This window comes from Zeugodacus cucurbitae, chromosome 6 (genome assembly GCF_028554725.1).
Source record: "Zeugodacus cucurbitae isolate PBARC_wt_2022May chromosome 6, idZeuCucr1.2, whole genome shotgun sequence".
Taxonomy (NCBI): domain Eukaryota; kingdom Metazoa; phylum Arthropoda; class Insecta; order Diptera; family Tephritidae; genus Zeugodacus; species Zeugodacus cucurbitae.
This window is the reverse complement of record NC_071671.1, coordinates 29,860,441-29,883,141: the sequence shown is the minus strand read 5'-3', so window position 1 is coordinate 29,883,141 and position 22,701 is coordinate 29,860,441. Positions and strand designations below refer to the sequence as shown.

Here is a 22,701-nt window from a genome sequence, read left to right as displayed (position 1 = left end):
CTCCACCTTTACAACTGTGGTATCTGCTGTGCTGTAATTTGGACAAAGAATGCATGCCCTTGGTTTGCCTTCCTTACGCATATAGAAAAGATTAAAATTGCTGCTGTTTAGCCCTTTGATCGTGTCCTCCTTGACCCAGGGCTCTTGTATAAGGCTGATGTCGATGCCCTTCTCGCTTATGAGGGTAGTCAGATTTGCTGTAGCACTCTTTGAGTGCTGCAGGTTTATCTGCACGCATCTATGACTGTTTGTCATTTTTGCTCTCTCCGATGTCCACATTCCTTAGCAACAGGCTGGCGTCGTCGACCTCTTCTGTGTCGTCTTCGTCAGCCGTTTTGTCGCCTTGGAATATTTTCATCCTGGCCTTGCGAATTCCGAAACTGATTTTATTGTCAGCTTTTCCCAGAGCCTCTAAGGACTCCTCGCATATGGCCACTAATATTGGCCTGCTGGTTTTATTTGGCTTTTCCTCCTTTATCAGCTGCCACTCGTCTACACCTGGTCTAGATTTGTTCTGCAGCTTGATACACCTCAGGAGTTTTTCGCCTGGCTCCTCCAAAGGGGGTAACCAAATGCGTGCACGAGGCTTTTTTTGGAATTTCACTGGCGGGTATAAGCCTCAATTGGAGACTCTCAAAGGCTTTGCTAATCTTAGCTACACTACTCGTCAGGAAATCCAGAGAAGACTGGTTCATGCATTTGATCACCCTGTAACCCCTCAGGGTTTCGGAAGAGTCAAACTCCGGATGAGGACCCGCAGGATTGTCGAGCACATAGCTTAACACTAAACCCGACAATCTGACGTCGATCTCCACCCATCTGTCCTGTATAGTGTTTGGTGAGGATGAATTTCCGTCGATAATGGCTACCTCGGATGAGAAACCACCCTTTTGATGACGACCACGGCAAACGTATAAAGGACTATGATTTAAGGGCATGCACCTGGAATGTCCGGACCCTTAATTGGGAAGATGCCTCTGCCCAGCTGGTTGATGTCCTCGAAAGAGTAAAGGCTGACATCACCGCAATCCAAGAAATGCGATGGACGGGACAAGGACGGAAGAAGGTGAGTCCTTATGACATCTACTACAGCGGCCATATAAAGGAGCGCAAATTCGGTGTGGGATTCGTGGTGGGAGAGAGACTCCGTCGTCGAGTCCTGGCATTCACTCCGGTGGATGAACGTCTAGCCACAATCCGCATCAAAGCGAGGTTCTAGTAGTACTAGATTCCAGCATAAGAAAATCCATCAAGCTACGTGGCTGTCCCCGGATCGAATCACTCGCAACCAGATCGATCATGTTGTGATAGATGGACGACATGTCTCCAGTGTTTTTGATGTGCGTACGCTTCGTGGTCCCAACATCGACTCGGACCACTATCTTGTAGCAGCTAAGATACGCACCCGCCTCTGTGTAGAAAAGCGCACACGTCAACAAACACAAGGAAGGTTCGACATCGAGAAGCTGCAATCACAACCGACAGCCGAACGATTTTCTACTCGACTTGCACTCCTGCTCTCTGAGAGCACTCATCTCGGTATAAGGGAGCTGTGGGACGGCATATCAAACTCCTTACGTACAGCTGCAACCGAAACCATTGGCTTTCGGAAAAGCCAAAAAAACAGCTGGTATGATGAGGATTGTCGTCTCGCAGTGGAGAGAAAACAGACTGCCTACCTCGCAATGTTGCGATCGACCGCAACACGAGCGGGATGGGAAAGATACCGAGAGCTGAAGAGGGAAGCGAGACGCGTTTGCGGAAAAAGAAAGAAAGAGGCAGAAATGCGTGAGTATGAAGAGCTTGACAAGCTGGCCGACAGGGGTAATGCTCGAAAATTTTACGAAAAGATCCGGCGACTAACTGAAGGTTTCAAGACCGGAGCACACTCCTGTAGGACCCCCAGCGGTGATCTAGTGGTTGATGACCAGAGTATACTGTGTTTGTGGAGGGAACACTTCTCCAGCCTGCTGAATGGCAGTGAAAGTACAACACCAGGAGATGGCGAACCCGATTCCCCAATCGACGACGATGGAACAGATGTTCCATTGCCCGACCGTGAAGAAATTAGAATTGCAATTACCCGCTTGAAGAACAACAAGGCGGCGGGGGCCGATGGATTGCCAGCCGAGCTATTCAAATACGGCGGCGAAGAACTGATAAGGTGCATGCATCAGCTTCTTTGCGAAATATGGTCGGAAGAAAGCATGCCCGACGATTGGAATCTCAGTGTACTCTGCCCAATCCACAAAAAGGGAGACCCCACAATCTGCGCCAACTATCGTGGGATAAGCCTCCTTAACATCGCTTATAAGGTTCTATCGAGCGTACTGTGTGAAAGACTAAAGCCCACCGTCAACAAACTGATTGGACCTTATCAGTGTGGCTTTAGACCTGGAAAATCAAAAACTGACCAGATATTCACCATGCGCCAAATCTTGGAGAAGACCCGTGAAAAAAGGATCGACACACACCATCTATTTGTCGACTTTAAAGCTGCTTTCGACAGCACGAAAAGGAGCTGCCTTTATGCCGCGATGTCTGAATTTGGTATCCCCGCAAAAATAATACGGATGTGTAAGTTGACGTTGAGCAACACCAAAAGCTCCGTCAGGATCGGGAAGGACCTCTCCGAGCCGTTCGATACCAAACGAGGTTTCAGACAAGGTGACTCGCTATCGTGCGACTTCTTTAACTTGGTGCTGGAGAAAATTATAAGAGCTGCAGAGCTAAATAGACAAGGTACAATCTTCTACAAGAGTGTACAGCTACTGGCGTACGCCGATGATATCGATATCATTGGAAACAACACCCGCGCCGTTAGTTCTGCTTTTTCCCGCCTGGATAAGGAAGCGAAGCGAATGGGTCTGGTGGTGAACGAGGACAAGACGAAATATCTCCTGTCATCAAACAAACAGTCAGCGCATTCGCGTCTTGGCTCCCACGTCACTGTTGACAGTCATAACTTTGAAGTTGTAGATAATTTCGTATACCTAGGAACCGACATTAACACCGATAATAATGTCAGCCTTGAAATCCAACGCAGAATCACTCTTGCCAACAGGTGCTACTATGGACTGAGTAGGCAATTGAAAAGTAAAGTCCTCTCTCGACGAACAAAAACTAAACTCTACAAGTCCCTCATCATTCCCGTCCTACTTTATGGTGCAGAAGCGTGGACGGTGTCAACATCCGATGAGACGGTACTAGGAGTTTTCGAAGGAAAGGTTTTGCGGAAGATTTACGGTCCCTTAAACATTGGCAACGGCGAATACCGCAGAAGATGGAATGATGAGCTGTATGTGTTGTTCGACGACATAGACATAGTCCAGCGAATAAAAAGACAGCGGCTACGCTGGCTGGGTCATGTTGTTCGAATGGATGAAAGTGCCCCAGCTCTGAAAGTTTTCGATGCAGTACCCGCTGGTGGAAGCCGAGGAAGAGGGAGACCTCCACTCCGGTGGAAGGACCAGGTGGAGAAGGACCTGTCTTCACTTGGTATTACCAATTGGCGCCAAACCGCCAAAAGGAGAGATGCGTGGCGCACTGTTGTGGACTCGGCTATAACCGCGTAAGCGGTTTCTACGCCAGTTAAGAAGAAGAAGAATGGCTACCTGTAGGCAGTCCCTGGCTAACTCGCTGAAGTGTCTTGCAGCATTTGTACTATTCTTCTCGCTTTCACCATGCCTAGGTTTCTTGGGCTGGGTTCCTTGCGGTTCATTGAGGGAGCGATTCCTTTTCTGGGAACTGCTCGCCTTCGTATTCTCTTCCAGTGGTTTTGATTGCTTCCTTTTCAGGAAGCATTCATACTCCTCCACTGTTTCCTGTAGCCTCTTAATCTCAACTTCATCAACGGATTTACCGGCTACCTAATCCTTGGCTATCTTGTTGTTTCTCCTTTAGCTGCCAGTACACTTTGGTTGGTGTTCTTGGCGGAGCTGGAGGTGGAAGCTTTCACATCTGGCTTATGAGTACCCTGATTGGTACCCACTGCTGTCACTACCGGTGTACTGTGGCTGGTCTTCTGACTAGAGGCGAGTAACTCGTCCTCATCGGATTCCATTATAGGACTCCGATATGTAGTAGCATTGGTCGTCAAGTTAGTTGTTGTAGTTGTTGTCTGGTTCATAGTTGGTCCCACGAGTAAGCCGGAAGGGGTTGGTCACTCGTACGCAGAGCCGGTTCGCGATCAGCTATTCGTTACCGCCCGCTGACCATTCAGCCATCGGCACGGGTGCCTCAACACCTTGGCTTAGGGTGGTGTTGGTGCGGGTGTCCTCACACTTCCACAATAGGATACAGACGTAAAACCGTAGGTTTATTCATCTGTATCCCCATTGTGAGAATTATTAGGTTTTCCTCTTAGTTCGTAGAAGTAGTGCGCGTTCCCATTTGGGATGCACCCATTACTTTTACTTAAGCCCCTTCACCACGACAAGGCGACCAACGTAGAAGGAGTTTCTTCCAGTAGATTGCCACAATTTTTATGATAATTTACCTTATAAAACCTAATTTGTTTTCAGTATAATAACATTTGCCTTGAAACATATATTTTGAATTATTATATAAGTTTGTCCTAATTTTAACTTACGACAAAAAGGCCTAACTTAAATTTATTTTCAAGAAAAATAATAACATAAGGCCCTATCTCAAATAACTTCACAGAAATTAAAAATAATAACAAAATTATACCACAATTGAATTTGTTACCTGTTTTGAATAAAAATTGCAATAGAATGTTTTTTGCATCTTAAGTTTTTAAGGTTTTATTCAATTTTTTCCTTCTCCTGAAAAGTAACGAAAAGTGTAGATACGCCTTTTCTATATTAAGCCATCGATATGTATATTATATTTTATGCAATGTACTGTATATGAAGATACAAGAGTTAATGTACGGCGTTTTAGTAATTTTAACTTATTGACACACTTTATACAACTATGATTTCAGATGGAACGAAGCCTACACATGGAGTAACGTAAACTGTTGTGTGCATAATGTGGTTGTGGGTAAACTGTGGATTGAACAGCATGGAACAATGGAAATAAAGAATCATGTGAATGGTTACCGAGCTATTTTAGATTTTAAAGAAGCCAGTTCTTGCAAAGAGGCTAATCAAGTTTTTGGAATTGTTGAAGACGATAAGTAAGTATTATGTTTTTCTTTATTCTTTGCTTTTCGGGTGTAACCGAATATATATACTTTCGCAAAAAAGGCTCAAATGTGTGAAAACATTTTTAAATATTGGTAAAGGTTAGTCTAGTAGATCAATGAGCCACACATAGACTAGTTTTGGGCCTTTGCGATTCCAGATTTAGTGCCGTTTTGTAGTGAGTAGTCATCTTATGGGATGCCTTCGCTTGACGCGAATTTTAAAAGGTTATGTGGCTTCACTAGCGATACCTCTTCCATATTATCATACTCTGGCCTCACACAAAATGCTAGAGGCCTTGTGTGCAGTCATCTCTATCCGTCAGCCCCATTCTATAGGCACGTGCCGTCAACAGCCAATGAGTATTCCAACTATACTCCTACTGTGCCTTCTATCCAGTGATAGTACGAATTTTGTGTATGACTGGTCTCCCACTTTACACATGGCTTGTTCCAAAACATTTTTTGCCGAAATGCAGGTTTTCTGTTTGAAAGGCTACCTTACGATTATCTCCGATCAGTATATCACCGCATCTACTGCGTTCTCCATTTTCCAGTCATTCGTATTGTAGAAGTGAAGCACTGGCATACTTTCGTGCCTAAATTATAACCTGAATGTGAGAACGAAAACACACGAGATTCGTTAAACGTTATAAAATTTTCAATTGTATTTCTAATTTTTTCGTGTTTGAAACAATTTGATTATTACAAACCTTTGATAAAACTAGTAAAGAAAGGCTAAGTTCTACATAAAGTCCAATCATTATATATAGTATAAAACATAAGGGCTGAGGTAATTCCTCAACCGATTTCACTCATTTTCACCATCAATGTATACTATCTATTATAAGGGATGGAATCAGATGGAATGCAAAATTGAGTTATATGGGCAGTAGGCGTGGTTGTGAACCGATTTCATCCATTTTTCATACGTGTTATAAGGGTGTCAAGACATTGAAATCGGTCGAGTAGTTCCTGCGATATGCATTTTGACGCATAAGTGGGCAGTGCCACGCCCATTTTCCAGTTTGTAACAAAATCTGAGTGCAGCTTCTTTCTGCTACTTCTTCTGTAAAATTTTGTGTTTCTGAAGTTTATCGTTAGTGAGTTAAGTCACTTTTAGTAATTTTCAACATAACCTTTGTATGGGATGTGGGCGTGGTTATTATCCGATTATACCATTTTTTGTGTGTGATGGGGTACGTAAGGAAAACGAGTGTAGGAAGTTTGGTTTATGCAGCTTTATTAGTTTGCAAGATAAATAAAAAAACGTATTTAGGGGCGGGGCCACGCCCACTTTTCCAAAAAAAATCCATTCAGTTATTCCCCTTACTAGTGCGATTCTTTATGCCAAATTTTATTATTTTATTTATGGCTTAGTTATGACACTTTATAAGTTTTCGGTTTTCGCCATTCGCCTATTTTCAATACCAACCTCCTCAGGGTGCCAAGTAATATATGTACCAAGTTTCGTCAAGATATCTTCATTTTTACACAAGTTATCGCTTGCACGGACAGACGGAAGGACTGACATCCGGATTTCAACTCTACTCGTCATCCTGATCTTTTTGATATATATAACCCTATATCTAGCTCTTTTATTTCTAGGTGACACAAAAAACCGTTAAGTTAACAAAACTATTATACTCTCTTTAGCAACTTTGTTGCGAGAGTATAAAAAGTGATTTTGAATGAAGGTGATTCACTATACACACACACAGCGCGCGTTAGGAGTTATGCGTATTATTGTTGTTGTCGACGGACGAACTCCGAGTCCTTATAGGCCTGATGATTACCTCGGAAAAAACAATTGATCTCCCTGGTTCATTGTCAGAAGCGGAAAAGATGTCGAACGTTCTGGTTCACTGATGGCATCGAATGAGGAAGATCCGTTCGGATCTATGCCTTTTAATGGTTTTGGTGGTGAATACCGGAGTAGACTCGTTGATGATCGTGTGGTTGTTGTGTTGTAGGATGAGCGGTATTAGATGCTGTGTATGATACGAGAGTTTGTAGTGGTGTGCTTGTAATCTGTTGTATGATGATGTGTTGTGATCTGATGTGTAACTCGTATCGTGTGTGTGTGATGTTGTTGCAGGTTCATAAGTCATGTGAACACGTATATATATTTAATGTGTTGCATGAGGCTGCCATACCTGATAGCCATCTTTTCCTAGGTTTCTTTCCCAGTAGAGAAGTGGGATGAAGTTATTGGACTGACGGTCAGACAGCCCCAAGTCGACATTTCGTGACGGAGCAGCTCTCCTTTGGTCACATCGTCCATCTGTTCCCTTGGGGCGATATGTTGAAGAACCTCGCTGTTATGCGGATTGTAGCTAGACTTTCATCCACCGGGATGAATGCGAGGACTCGGCGACGTAGTTTCTCTCCCTCCACAAATCCAACACCAAATTTGCACCCCTTTATGTGGCCGCTGTAGTAAATGTCACATCGAGCTACCTCCGTCCTTGTCCCATACATCGAACTTCTTGCATGGCGGTCAGCCTTTAGTTTTATGAGAACATCAAGCAGCTGGAAAGGGGCACCTTCCCAATAAAGGGTCCGGACATTCCAGGTGCATGCCCTCAAATCATGATCCTTAAAACATTTGCAGGGGTCGTCATAAAGAGGGGGTTTCAAATTCGAGGCTTTAATCGATTTTTTCATTGGGTGATTCCCAAACCCTATGCACAACCGTAGAAGCTGGTCCGCCTTCTCACTTCAACACGCATCCAAAGGACTGTTTGTTAGCTACCCAGAGGATACTTAGTCTAAATCCGGAAGTCATGAGTTGCTTGAACCTTGTGGAGAAAATCGTTTCTGGCCACTCCTAAATTAAAAAGCAGTGCTCACTATCTCTTTTTTAGATTAGAGAGCTTTCAACCTGTACGGACGTGTATTTGATGCGCTCCGTGATTATTCTCTAAAACCAAAAATTAAAATAAAATACGTAAAAACAAAACAATTTAAAAAGTGCATTAAGCCAAGCGTTAGTCAATAACGCCGAATGTGTTAGCAAAACAAAAAAATCACAAAAATAAAAGTATACAAACAATAATATATACTAAATAACAAATTCTAAGTGCGAGAAATAAACCATAAACAATAACATGAGCGCTGCGCAGTCAACAACGGCCAGCAACAAACATGAACGCACCAACAAGTAAGCAGGTACCTGCAAGCGAGCAGACAGCCAAGAAAAGTATAACGCAAGGTGAGAATGCACATACCAAAAAAGGTCCATCTGTTCAGATTGGCATTGACCGCTACGTTAATATTAAAAGGAAATTAAGTCCTGTGAAGTCAGCGATCAATCCTAAAAAATTTCAAGGCGGCACGCCAATCAAGAATAAACCTGATGTTTTAAATGGCAACAGATTTGCCGTACTAAGCAATGGTTCTAATGATAATGCGAAGGGTACCACCACAGTCGCATATGCCAAACCGCCCCAATATATTTGCGCGAGCGTAGCTCAAATACTCTTGTTGCTAAATTAAGCGAAATTAATTAAAAAATAAAGTGCCACAACCCATGTTTAGAATTGAATTGATGCCGAATTCTAACCAGCCTAAAAAGAACGAAGTGCATCCAATATATAATTTAAAATATTTGCTGCACCGTAGAGTAACCGTAGAAGAACCACACAAAAGAAACGGTCCGGTACAATGCACCAACTGCCAAGAGTATGGGCATACCAAATCATATTGCACTCTACGCAGTGTTTGTGTGGTATGGGGAGATTTACATCCCACTTCAAAATGTATCCTCAAGAAAGAGGATTTAAACAAAAAATGCAGCAATTGTGGAGGAAGTCACACTGCCAACTATAGGGGTTGTCCTGTTTAAAAAGATTTGAAATCGAAGTTGTCACAGGGTATTCAAGCCCGACGTAACCAAATGTTACATTCTCCCCGTAATGACAATATAGATATCACAGACCATATTCCAAAATCTAGTAATATTAAAAATAATACTGTACAAGGGACCTATGCCAATGTTGTAAAAGGAAACAATGTACAAATGAAACCACCGCAAAATCCCCCAAATGGTGGTATTGAAACCATGATTATAAATCTTACACAATGTATGACCCAATTTATGTCTACTATGCAAAACATGATCCAAATCCAAAACCAAAAAACCAAATGCTGCAAACTTTATTAAGTAAAAAATGAGCATACTAAACATTTTTATATGGAACGCTAAAGGTGTTAACCAACATAAACTAGAGATTATTAAATTTCTGTCTGAAAAAAATATAGATATAATGCTAATATCAGAGACTCATCTGACAAACAAAAACAATTTTAAAATACCGGGATTTAGACTGTATGTTACAAATCACTCGGACGGAAAAGCACATGGCGGAACGGCAGTGTTGGTTAGAAATAGATTAAACCACTATGCTCGGGAATCTTATCCTACAGCCCAGTAACAAGCTACTACAATATCCTTAAAAAATCGGGATTGTGATTTAAATCTAACGGCTATATACTGCCCACCTCGTTTTAAAATTACAGATAGCGAATTTAAAGACTTTTTTGGAACGCTAGGTCATAGATTTCTAGCAAGTGGAGATTATAATGCAAAACACATGTACTGGGGTTCACGTCTTATTAATCCGAGAGGACACCAGCTGTACCAAACCATTATGAACCACAATAACATTGATATAATATCTCCTGGCAAGCCCACATACTGGCCCAGTGATCGCAACAAAATACCAGATTTAATTGATTTCGCTGTAACCAAAAATATAGATAGATCGCTTGTGACAGTTGATACATGTACAGACTTATCTTCTGATCATTCACCTGTACTAATAAAGTTGTGTGAACAATCCATATTCGTTGAGCCAAAAGTGGGTCTAACATCTCACAAAACGAACTGGTTAAAATATAAAAAATATGTGAGTAGCCACATTAATATTGGTTTAAAAATAGATACGGAAAGAGATATTGATGAAAGTATAAGAGAATTTAATTATGTAATATCAAATGCAGCTGTCGTAGCAACACCAAACAGAAATAATAAACCAATTAGCCGCAGAAAAATCACTAATAATGAAATAGAAAAGCTTGTAAATGAAAAAAGGCGCGCTAGACGTGAATGACAGTTATATCGCTCCCCTTCTACTCAGCTGCAACTAAAATATGCTGTACGAAAACTAAAAACAGCGCTTAAACGTCAGGAAGAATACCACACTCACAATTATATAAAGAAACTGTGTCCAAACTCAAACAAACGAAATTCTCTTTGGAAAGCCCAAAAGTCAATGAAGCCTCCAGTCGACTCCAACTTGCCTATAAGAGGCTTGGGTGGAAACTGGGCACGAAGTGACGAAGACAAGGCAAATTGTTTTGCAAATCACCTAGAAAAGGTATTTCAACCTAATTGCCCAAAGAACAGCTATAAGCTGCCAATCATCTCCAATAGCGCTAACGAGTCGCTTGAATCTATTCAAACGTCATCTTCTGAAATTATTAAAATCATAAAAGAGCTGAATCCAAAAAAGTCGGCAGGACACGATAAAATTACTCCTTAAATGCTAATTGAATTACCAAATATTGCTGTAGAGGTGCTCTCTTTAACGCTATTCTCAGTTTCGGGTACTATCCAATTTCATGGAAAAAGTCGCAGATCATCATGATAGACAAACCAGGTAAAGACTTGACACAGCCGTCTTCATACAGACCAATCAGTTTTCTACCCTGTCTTTCTAAAATATTTGAAAAGGTGTTACTATCAAAGATATCTCCTTTCCTCCATGAAAAAAATGTAATACCAACGCACCAATTCGGTTTTCGTGCAAACCATAGCACTGTAGAACAAGTAAACAGAATTACTAACGAAATCAGAAGGGCGTTCGAGTATAGAGAGTACTGTTCTTCTATATTTCTAGAAGTGGCTCAGGCGTTCGATAAAGTGTGGCATGACGGGCTTTTATATAAGATTAAAAAAGCTTACCACTCGAACTGCATAAAATCTTGGAGTCTTATTTAAAAAATAGAAAGTTTACTGTCAAAGTAGGAGACTTCATATCTGAAGAACGACCAATAAGAGCTGGTGTACCGCAGGGCAGTGTTTTAGGGCCAACTCTATACATAATATATACAGCAGACCTTCCAACAGCTAGTAATGTTTTGACATCAACTTTTGCGGATGACACAGCTTTAGTGACCCAAAACAAATGCCCAATTATAGCATCAAGAGTGATAGAAGAGCATTTGATTTTTGTCGAAGAATGGCTAGCCAACTGGCGTATAAATGTAAATGAACAAAAGTGCAAGCATGTTACATTTTCCCTAAGACCAAAAACGTGCCCGGCAGTTAAAATGAACAATATTTCAGTACCCCAAGCGTCTGAAGTAACATATTTTGGTATTCACTTGGATAGAAGGCTCACGTGGAGAAAACACATATCGAGCAAAATAACCTGCATGAAGATAAGAGCTGCAAAATTAAATTGGCTTCTAAACAAAAATTCAAAACTTAGCCTAGACAACAAAGTTCTGTTATATAACGCGGTCATAAAGCCGATTTGGATGTACGGCATTCAACTGTGGGGTAGGACCTGTGCTACCAATATCGATATAATTCAGAGATTCCAATCAAAAATGCTTAGAACAATCACGTGCTCACCATGGTACATGCGTAATGAAAATATCCATAAAGATCTTGGTATTCTCATGGTAAAGAAAGAAGTAGAGAACAGCAGAAACAAATATTTAGCCAAACTCCGAGATCACCCAAACCCATTAGTAAATTCTTGTAATCAATCACGTCTAAAAAGGAGAGATATGCCAGCACACTGAAGAGCAACGTTTCACCAAAACATCTCAATACCTTGGTTGAGCTGGTATAGTTTTAATTAGAATTAAGATTTTATAACTTATTGTTAGGCTTCAAAGAGCAGATTCAATAAATAAACAAATGTTGAAAAAAAAACTAAGTAATAGTTTGATAATAAACATAAACATAATAGGAAAGTAAAGGTGAAGTTCGGGTGTAACCGAATATTTTATACTCTCGCAATTTATTTGTTTAATGTTATTAAGATAACACACAAGTTGCTCCGTATTTTCGGCATAAAGTCCACTAGAATAACGAAAATCATTAAATATAGTATATAGGGGCTGAGTTAATTCCGGGTCTCACTTAATTTTATTAAAATATCTCACATATTGACCAATATATATGGTATAGAGTCCACCCGATCACTAAAAACCTTAATATTAGCTGCATGGGGGCTATTTGAAGTTATGGCCTGATTTCACCCATTTTTGGTACAGACACACACCATTAGAAGAAGAGTAATTCTTTTGAATAAAAATAAATTATCTGAAAGATTTACCGATATATTCGATGAAAAATTACCCTTAGACAATGAGTTCTACATTTTCGATATCCGGGGCCCTGAAAATTTGGGGTCCTATTGCGAGAGTTTCTAAGAGAGTGATCAGCTCATTTCTTCTTTAAAAACTCTTGTTTCAGACGTCTACTTTGGCTAGGATATGTTGTTCGAATGGACGAAAGCTTTAAAAGTGTTCGGCACAGTACCCGCTGGAGGAAACCGCGGAAGAGGAAGAATTCTACTCCGTAGTGAAACCAGGTGAAAAGCAGCTTGGCTTCACTTAGTATTTCCAGTTGGCACCAAATATATATATATGTATATAAGCTTAGTTTATATATATTATTCAGTTTTCGAGATATATACAAAAAAGGTGTGTGGAGTCCCTACGCGCGGAAGAAGTTATACTCCTTAGTGATATTCCAAGAAATGCATATCATTTTGTATGAAAGAAAACTAGCGAGAGGGAAAGGATAAAAATATGGTGGAGTGACCAATACTTTCTTAAATTCACATTTTATAAAGCAAAGTCCAAATCAATTATCATGTCTGGGTTCTGATGGATTGATATCTATAATATTTACAATTGGATTATGATAACTAAAATACGATATGAAATGTCTTACATCTATTTTATCTATATTTCTCGCGAATACCGCATCAATAGTCGTACCTCCTTTTGTCGCAGGATCATTTCTTCCATTGATCATATCTAATGAATATTTCTCTCTGAGGAATGCCAGTAGTGGTTCAGCTTCTGGCAATGAGAAATTTACATTGTTTGTTCGCTATACTCAACTGGTGTTCCGATAATATCTGCAAAAGCTTGCGAACCTGCAGTTGACATATTGTTGCTTTTACACTAACAAAATATACACCGAATTTGCAATTGCAAATATGCAAGACCATTTGCACCAGATTGTGAATTGCCCTACTGTACTTATTAACTGCATTATTATATATAATTATTTGTATAAAACTTTGAAATTTATTCATTAAAATTACCACTCAGAAGTTGTTTTATACTATGTTCACATATAAGCAGGTTAGCTAGGTTAACTAGGTTATCTTGTAACCTACCCATAAAATGCGAGGTTAGCCATATAATTTGTATGAAAAGATAACCTCGGTCTGCTCTATAACCTACGCGGTTATTTTATAACCTTCTAAAATATGCATTGTTGCATTGGAAAGCAGTCGAAATGTACTCGAAATTGCGACACTTCAGTATCTATTGTGAATATTTTTGCTTAAATTTGACAGCAACTGACAAAAAATTCGCAGGAATTTAAAAAATGGATCAAATAAATCGGTAAGCATAAATTATATATTTTTATTTTTTATGCATACAAATATACTTATATATAATAATTTTATTAAATTGTAATTAGGAAAAGGAAAAACCGTGTTAGATGGACAGTAGATGCCGAGAAATTGCTGCTATTGCACTGGGCAGATAATATAGACGAATTACGAAGCGCGAAAAAAAAATTTCATATCTTTGCGCGTTTGGAAATGGAGTTTTCAAAAAGGCAGATGAACTACAGTGCAGCAGAAAAAAAGGAAAAAGTGCATAATTTTACCAATCGATACAAGTAAGTACATTTAAAATTAAAAAAGTATATTTTGCTGCATACTCACAGCATTATAATATGTATTTTATTTTATAGATTAGAAAAGAATGCGGTGGGTATGACTGGTGGTTCGCCTTCCTCTTGGATCCACTACAAGGAGGTGGAAGAAATAGTCAGTGCTAATAAGGCAGTAAATTTCAAAGAACTCATGCAAGAGAGTATAGGTAATATAAAAATGAAATTTTTGTTTGCTCTTTTATTTATTATTTTATTTTAATTCAAGATGTGGAACCAGAAGACAAAATTGGTTGCGCTGCTATCTATCCTTCGACGAGCAGCCAATCCCAATTAATTTCAAGCGATGAGCTTGCAGGACTTTCGACGACTCCGGAGTCTGCAAAAAGAAGGAAATTAACCCATGAGCGTTTAATAGAGAATTTGGAAAAAACAGATATGTTTGAGAAAGAAATGGAGTCCATGAGAGGGGTACAAGAAAGAATGATGGAACTAACCGAAAAAGCAGTTCTTTCGGAAGAGAAAAGGAATGATATTTTAAAAGAAATGAGTGAAAATACGAAAAGTTTTTATAAAGACCTTATTAATTTGTTAAATGAAAAATAAAAATAATTACAAATGTAGAACAAACTTACAAAATGAATTCGCAATCGCTCTTCTAATTGTTTCAGGTTCTGCTTCAAAATCTGCTACAGCATCTGTGTGCTCGGGCTGTTCCAGGCGTACACTACTTTCGTAAGTGGTTTGTTCTTCTATCCATTTGTGGTTGATGACGTAATTATGACAATTTAAAAAGTTATGCAATGTACAGGCTGCTTTAATTATAAGAGGAACATTTTTGATGTGGTTGTCGACTCCTTTCCCTATTCTCCTAAAACGAGCCTTTAGGTGTCCAAATGCATTTTCCACCACTCTTCGGCATTTGGACAATTGGTAATTAAAAATTTTTTAATGCTCTGGAGGATGTACTTGGAATGGATAGGGCTTCATTAGATTGTTGGCAAATCGGAAAGCCGAATCACCCATAACGCCCACAGGAATATTCACGCCATTAATAGTTTTGCTTTTGGCAGTGAAGATTGGGTCCTTCAATGCAGTATTTAGTTTGCTACATTAAAAATGTTTTGAGTCATTGCATCGACCTGGGCAGCCAACATTAATGTAGAGGAAGCGATATCTGGATAAAAAAGAAATTAATGAAAATATCAAGTGAAAATTCATTATACCTCTAACCTATAATCTACAAGGGCAAATAAAACTGTAGAGTACCACCCCTTATAATTGTAATAGGCCGTGCAATCCTTCCCAGGTGGCCGAACTTTAATGTGGCAACCGTCTATGGCACCAAGACATTGCGGAAAGCCAAGCTTCTCAAACCCATGAACACACTCATCCACTTTTTCACTGTTCCTTAATTGTTCTGTCAAATAAATGGGACGCAATGATTGCCACACTTCTTGGCAAAAAGCACGAAATATTTCGCTGACGATTGCCTTCGAAACACCGAATAGTCGTGCAACAATTTCATACTCCGCCGAAGATTTTAATTTGTAGACGGCAACGGCTACCCTTTTCTGCAATGGGATGCACTTCCTATAGCATGAATCCTGTTTGGTAATACCTTTGACATATTCACACACTATATCAAAGGTTGCCCTGCTCATGCGAAAGGTTTCCTTAAAAACGCGGTCGTTCATTGATGGAACATCCTTTTCCCAGAAGTTCCCATGTCGCTTCTAAAGTATATGTATTTAAATGTGTTTATAATTTATTGTGCTGTTTTTACTTACGTATGCCCAAAAACTTCTTGGGTTTATTTCTTTACAAAGAGGTATTGTTGTCAACATTAATATTTCATAATAAATCGATATTACTCGAGCTCTTCGTATCCGTAATTCCTGCTCACTTTGTTGGATAGCAACTTTATATTCTCGGCTACAGGAATTTAATGCAGCTAGATATTTATTGCTTTCTTCTTGGTTTGTAGCAAACAAAAGTAAAAATTTTTTCCATTTTGAATCCATCACTCATTTATTAACTTATTTTTTACAAGAAGAAAATATGTAAACAAAAAAAAAACACAAATGGATACAGCTTTCAATTTCTCTCATTTAATTGGGTTATCTTTGCTATATGTGAACGCAACTAGGTTAGCTTCGAGGTTAATTTTTGTTAACCATAACCTGCTTATATGTGAACGTGCTATTATCCGTTGTAACCGAGCGATCATCGAAGAAACATCATTTCTAATATGCCACAAGACAAAATGAAGTTAGAAATGAAGTTGAAAAACCTCACGCTGTCAGATAAAACGATATACCTCCTCATCGCGAGTGCTAATACTTTCGATTTGCAAAGAAAGTAAATGAAAACTGACTACAGAAATGATCCTGTGAAGTATAGTCTTAACTTTTCAACGGCCAACGCAGAGTATTTCAACCAAAAGTCACACAAAATAGTTGAAACAAACATAGTTGGTGAATATGTCACCAACCAATAATGCGCAAGCATACAATCATACATGTGCGTACTCATGTGAATATGTCACCAACCAAAAATTTAAACATTGTTCTACAAAAACAAGAATTGCTCAAATAGCATAAGCATGTCAAGTGCTTTAAGTTCTCTGACTTACCCATGCTTGACTCAACTCACCTTAGAAAAATTTGGCTTGGAAAACTTAGATGCAGTTATACTTCACACAACTTCAACTTCAGCTGTTATTATTATAGTTTCTGGGTAGAGTTGAATAATGTGCAGATTTAGCTTTAAAATTAAGTTTTTTAAATTAAAATATCACCAAGATTGAAGATTTTAAAACTAGTATACAAAATATCTTCACTATTAGGAAATCTGTAAACATGTGAAGATTTTCTGTTTGAAAGAAAACTCTTTAATAAATATATGAATATAGCTTTGAGCAGAACAGCACAAAAGAAACGTGCACGCGTAGTTCAGTTTTTAGATATTTAGAATTGTTAGAAGATGTAATAATTTGGAGCCAGCCAAGCGTATAAATGATAGGTGAATAAATAATTTATTCAAATTGTATTTGAAAATTTACAATCAATTTTTCATTACATAAATTCCAAAATATTTTTTTTCTGAGCAGATCACCACAAATTCTTGCAGAGATTCGCAATAGTTATGTTTCTGTTGCAAAAATTACCCTCATACCGTACCTATTTGATTTGATTTGTTTATTACACTTAAAGTTAAACAAAAATTTGCGTTATAAATAAAATAAAATATTTTTTTATTAAACACATTAAAAAATAATTGTTTTGAAAAAGGTATTCTCCTCTGAATTATCTCATTTTTTCTTTATTTGAAGATTTATAAATATTAAAGATTCGAATTTTAACATATTTAATTTTAACCGAAAGCATTCAGGCAACACTGGAATAGTGTCATAATGAGAATGAAAAGAGAAGCAGTGAGAGATGGAGAGCAGTTCAAATGTCAACGTCTAAATTCAACAGACTTTCAAGTCAAGTCATGCGTTCGGTAATCAAATACATGCAAGGCCCATTAAACGGATCTTTTATGTGACAGTTCTCAAGTTTCTCTAGGTCAAGTCAAGCATGGATAACTAGAGCTTTACTCTCATTCACTCTCTCTCTATATAACTTCAAAAACCTATTGGGGGGGCGGGGCCATGCCCACTTTTTGTTAAACATTACATGAAATTATTTAATTTCCATAGCTTTATTTGTGGCTGAGTACAAATAATGCTGAGTTATAGCCAGACTTGGGAAAAGTCTTAAGGTCCAGACCCAATGCTGGCTGGCTTTACATGCTTTCATTGACTTTGCGTACTTTGAATGCTTGTATGACCAAATGAGCGCTTGAAAAATAATTACTGTTGCCACACTCTTAATATTTGTATGTACATCAAAAAGTCAAACAAATCTTGCTAATTGTTTCATGTTAAATGTTATATTATTATAAACTCTTTGTAAATTTCTACATACATATATCAAATATTTTAAATATTATACATTTTAGCTATTTGTACTGGCAAACGCATATGTGATAAATTTTTGTGTGCCAATGTGGAAGCAAAAAAAATACTGAAATTGGTACATTTTACCCAAACTGGTAACCCTAGTTACAATTCCAAATGTTAAAAGCGCCAGAAGCGCTGGCAAATAGAGCATAGATCTATCTATTCGTAACTTCAAGCGCTTGAATCAAAGCTTCATTTGGTCTCTTTTCATATGCTCTAGTATAGTTCTATTCTGTTTTGACAGTTCTCACAACAAAGCGAGTAAAGCCAGCCAGCAATGGATCTGGACCAGAGATCTGCATTGAGTATGCATGTGATTGTCGTTGCAACCGTTTAGCCGGTTATAGCCGAATCGACGATAGTGCGCCATCTCTCTCTCTCCTTCGCAGTTCGGCGCCAGTTGGAGATCCCAAGTGTAACCAGGTCGCTCTCCACCTGGTCCCTCCAACGGAGTGGAGGCCTTCCCCTTCCTCGGCTTCCTCCGGCGGGTACTGCATCGAACACTTTCAGGGCTGGAGTGTTTTCGTCCATTCGGACAACATGACCTAGCCAGCGTAGCCGCTGTCTTTTTATTCGCTGAACTATGTCAATGTCGTCGTATAACTCGTACAGCTCATCGTTCCATCGTCTGCGGTATTCGCCGTTGCCAATGTTCTTAGGACCATAAATCTTGCGCAAAATTTTCCTCTCGAAAACTCCTAGTGTCGTCTCATCTGATGTTGACATCGTCCAAGCTTCTGCACCGTAGAGCAGGACGGGAATAGTAAGCGACTTGTAGAGCTTGATTTTGGTTCGTCGAGAGAGGACTTTACTGTTCAATTGCCTACTCAGTCCAAAGTAGCTCCTGTTGGCAAGAGTTATTCTGCGCTGGATTTCGAGGCTGACATTGTTCGTGTTGTTGATGCTGGTTCCCAGGTATACGAAATTATCTACGACCTCGAAGTTATGACTGTCAACAGTGACGTGGGAGCCAAGACGCGAATGCGCCGACTGTTTGCTTGATGACAGGAGATATTTCGTCTTGTCCTCATTCACCTCCAGACCCATTCGCTCCGCCTCCTTATCCATGCGAGAAAAAGCAGAACAAACGGCGCGGTTGTTGCTTCCGATGATATCAATATCATCGGCGTACGCCAGGAGCTGTACACTCTTGTAGAACATTGTAACTTCTCTGTTTAACTCTGGAGCTCTTATAATTTTTTCCAGCATCAAGTTAAAGAAGTCGCACGATAGTGAGTCACCTTGTCTGAAACCTCGTTTGGTATCGAACGGCTCGGAGAGGTCCTTCCCAATCATGACGGAGCTTTTGGTGTTACTCAACGTCAATTTACACAGCCGTATTAGTTTTGCGGGGATACCAAATTCAGACATCGCGGCATAAAGGCAGCTCCTTTTCGTGCTGTCGAAAGCTGCTTTAAAATCGACAAATGGTGGTGTGTGTCGATCGTCTTTTCACGGGTCTTCTCCAAGATTTGGCGCATGGTGAATATCTGGTCAGTTGTCGATTTACCAGGTCTTAAGCCACACTGATAAGGTCCAATCAGTTGGTTGACGGTGGGCTTTAGTCTTTCACACAGTACGCTCGATAGAACCTTGTATGCGATATTTAGGAGGCTGATCCCACGGTAATTGGCGCAGATTGTGGGATCTCCTTTTTATGGATTGGGCAGAGCACATTGAGATTCCAATCGTCAGGCATGTTTTCTTCCGACCATATTTTGCAAAGAAGCTGATGTATGCACCTTATCAGTTCTTCTCCGCCGTATTTGAATAGTTCTGCCGGTAATCTATCGGCCCCCGCTGCTTTTGTTGTTCTTCAAGCGGGTAATTGCTATTCGAATTTCTTCATGGTCGGGTAATGGAACATCTGTTCCATCGTCATCGATTGGGGGATCGGGTTCGCCATCTCCTGGTGTTGTACTCTCACTGCCATTCAGCAGAGAAGTGTTCCCTCCATAATCCCAGTATGCCCTTTACATCGGTTACCAGATTACCACCTTGGTCTCTACATGAGGATGCTCCGGTCTTGAAACATTCGTTAAGTCGCTTCATTTTTTCATAAAATTTTCGAGCATTCCCTCTGTCGTCCAGCTTCTCAAGCTCTTCGTACTCACGCATTTCGGCCTCTTTCTTTTTTTGTCTGCAGATGCGTCTCGCTTCCCTCTTCAGCTCTCGGTATCTATCCCATCCCGTACGTGTTGTGGTCGTTTGCAACGTTGCGAGGTAGGCATTCTGTTTTCTCTCCGCTGCGAGACGGCACTCCTCATCGTACCAGCTTGTTTTTTGTCGTTGCCGAAAACCAATAGTTTCGGCTGCAGCGGTACGCAGTGAGTTTGAGATGCCGTTCCACAGTTCCCTTATACCGAGATGCAGATGAGTGCTCTCAGAGAGCAGGAGTGCAAGTCGAGTAGAGTATTTCGTGGCTGTCTGTTGCGATTGCAATTTTTCGACGTCGAACCTACCTTGTGTTTGTTACACGGGCGTTCTTTGCTGCACAGAGGCGGGTGCGTATCTTCGCTGCGCCCAAATAATGGTCCGAGTCTATATTTGGTCCTCGGAGCGTACGCACGTCTAAAACCCAGGAGACATGTCTTCCGTCTATCACAACGTGATCGATTTGGTTACGCGTGTTTCGATCAGGAGACAGCCAAGTAGCTTGATGTATTTTCTTATGCTGGAATCTGGTACTACATACGACCATATTTCGGGCCCCAGCGAAGTCGATCAGCCTCAGGCCGTTTGGCGATGTTTCGTCATGGAGGTTGAATTTTCCGACTGTTGTGCCAAAGACACCTTCTTTACCCACCCTGGCGTTAAAATCGCCAAGCACGACTTTTACGTCGTGGCGGGGGCAGCGCTCATAGGTGCGTTCTAGGCGCTCATAGAAAGCATCTTTGGTCACATCTTCCTTCTCTTCCGTTGGGGCGTGGGCGCAAATCAGCGATATGTTGAAGAACCTCGCTTTGATGCGGATTGTGGCAAGACGTTCATCCACAGGCGTGAATGCCAGGACTCTGCGACGGAGTCTCTCTCCCACCACAAATCCAACACCAAATTTGCGCGCCTTTATATGGCCGCTGTAATAGATGCGGGTGGTAAGGACCCACCTTCTTCTGTCCTTGTCCCGTCCATCGCACTTCTTGGATGGCGGTGATGTCAGCCTTGAGTCGTATGAGGACATCAACCAGCAGGGCAGAGGCACCTTCCTAATTAAGGGTCCGGACATTCCAGGTGCATGCCCTTATATCATTATCCTTAAAACGTTTGCAGGGGTCGTCATCAAAAGGGGGGTGTCTCATCCGAGGGTTTCGTAGATTTTTCATTGGTTGTTTTTATGTGGTGGGTCCCAAACCCTACGCACAACCGCATAAGCGGGCTTCGCCTTCTCACTTTAGCTCGCCTTCAAACGGATGTCTGTTGGCTACCCAGAGGATACTTGGTCTAAAACCGGAAGTCGTGAGCTGCTTGAACCATGTGGAGAAGAATCGTTTCTGGCCACTCCCATGTGAATGACAATCAAAAACTTTCCTCACTTGCGTGAACTTCAACACATGGGCCCATACTGATATCAAAAATGAATAAGACTCATTTCCACCAAACCAAAACGGACTCATAGTATTTCTACACTTATATGTACCGTCAATTTATGACTCAAACGAGTGTATAGTAACAATTTGATTTTACTCACTTCTTCATTGGTCACGATGAAAATAAACTTGAATGAGTTCGGTACTCTGATCGGCACGAGTGGATGCCCTTTGAACTTTGTGACATTACATTTTTCATTATTTCATTGAACATGCATTTTCGTGCGTCATTATTCATTTTCAATATGACGAACATGTATGTACTAAAGCGAGCCAGTCGAAAGGGGCGCGTGCTGGCTCCCTCAAGTGAATGTCCTGTAATCTCTGTCTCTCAAATAAATATAAATACGAACAACGTTACCGTTAGTGGATGCGTGGATGGTAAAAAGCGCATTCTGACTGTGGATACGGGAGCAACACATTCCATAATTCGATCGGATGTAGTTAACAAGAAAGTAAAACCACTAGCTGTTGCAAAGTTACGTACTGCAACGGGAGATGATGCTCAAGTTCTCGGGGAAGTAACGTGCGAAATTGGAATAGGAAAAATAGCCGATATATCGTCGACGAAGTCATAATTGGAGTATACTTTCTAGCCAGTAAAGGAATCAAATTAGACATGGAAAACAAAATTATGACTTATACCAATATGGAAGTGCCTCTTATGTTTGGTTATGATAACAAATGCAACGTTAGACAAGTGTTGTGATGTATGTGATTGGCGTTGCAACCGTTTAGCCGGTTATAGCCGAATCGACGATAGTGCGCCACCTGTCTCTCTCCTTCGCAGCTCGGCGCCAGCTGGAGATCCCAAGTGTAACCAGGTCGCTCTCCACCTGGTCCCTCCAACGGAGTGGAGGCCTTCCCCTTCCTCGGCTTCCTCCGGCGGGTACTGCATCGAACACTTTCAGGGCTGGAGTGTTTTCGTCCATTCGGACAACATGACCTAGCCAGCGTAGCCGCTGTCTTTTTATTCGCTGAACTATGTCAATGTCGTCGTATAACTCGTACAGCT

At 40.5% G+C, this 22,701-nt stretch overlaps 1 protein-coding gene, 2 long non-coding RNA genes and 1 other non-coding gene across 8 annotated transcripts in view; 2 read left to right on the top strand and 2 right to left on the bottom strand.

Moving 5' to 3' along the window:
* Positions 1 to 22,701, top strand: part of LOC105219775 (oxysterol-binding protein-related protein 2) — a 364,851-nt gene that overhangs the window by 267,384 nt on the left and 74,766 nt on the right. For all 5 annotated transcript variants that reach the window (XM_054235131.1, XM_054235133.1, XM_054235132.1 and 2 more), the window contains one exon: positions 4,949 to 5,143. In XM_054235131.1, coding sequence (XP_054091106.1) covers positions 4,949 to 5,143 — 195 coding nt within the window. The remainder of the gene's footprint in view (positions 1 to 4,948; positions 5,144 to 22,701) is intronic.
* Positions 5,152 to 14,732, top strand: LOC128922864 (uncharacterized). The gene is made up of 3 exons (XR_008472058.1): positions 5,152 to 14,096; positions 14,172 to 14,299; positions 14,359 to 14,732. It is a non-coding gene; the product is annotated as an uncharacterized LOC128922864 (long non-coding RNA).
* Positions 14,262 to 16,132, bottom strand: LOC128922863 (uncharacterized). The gene is made up of 4 exons (XR_008472057.1): positions 15,881 to 16,132; positions 15,324 to 15,826; positions 14,726 to 15,267; positions 14,262 to 14,469 (listed from the first exon to the last, which is right to left on the bottom strand). It is a non-coding gene; the product is annotated as an uncharacterized LOC128922863 (long non-coding RNA).
* On the bottom strand, positions 16,289 to 16,497 carry LOC114805197 (small nucleolar RNA U3). The gene has a single exon (XR_003753278.1). It is a non-coding gene; the product is annotated as a small nucleolar RNA U3 (small nucleolar RNA).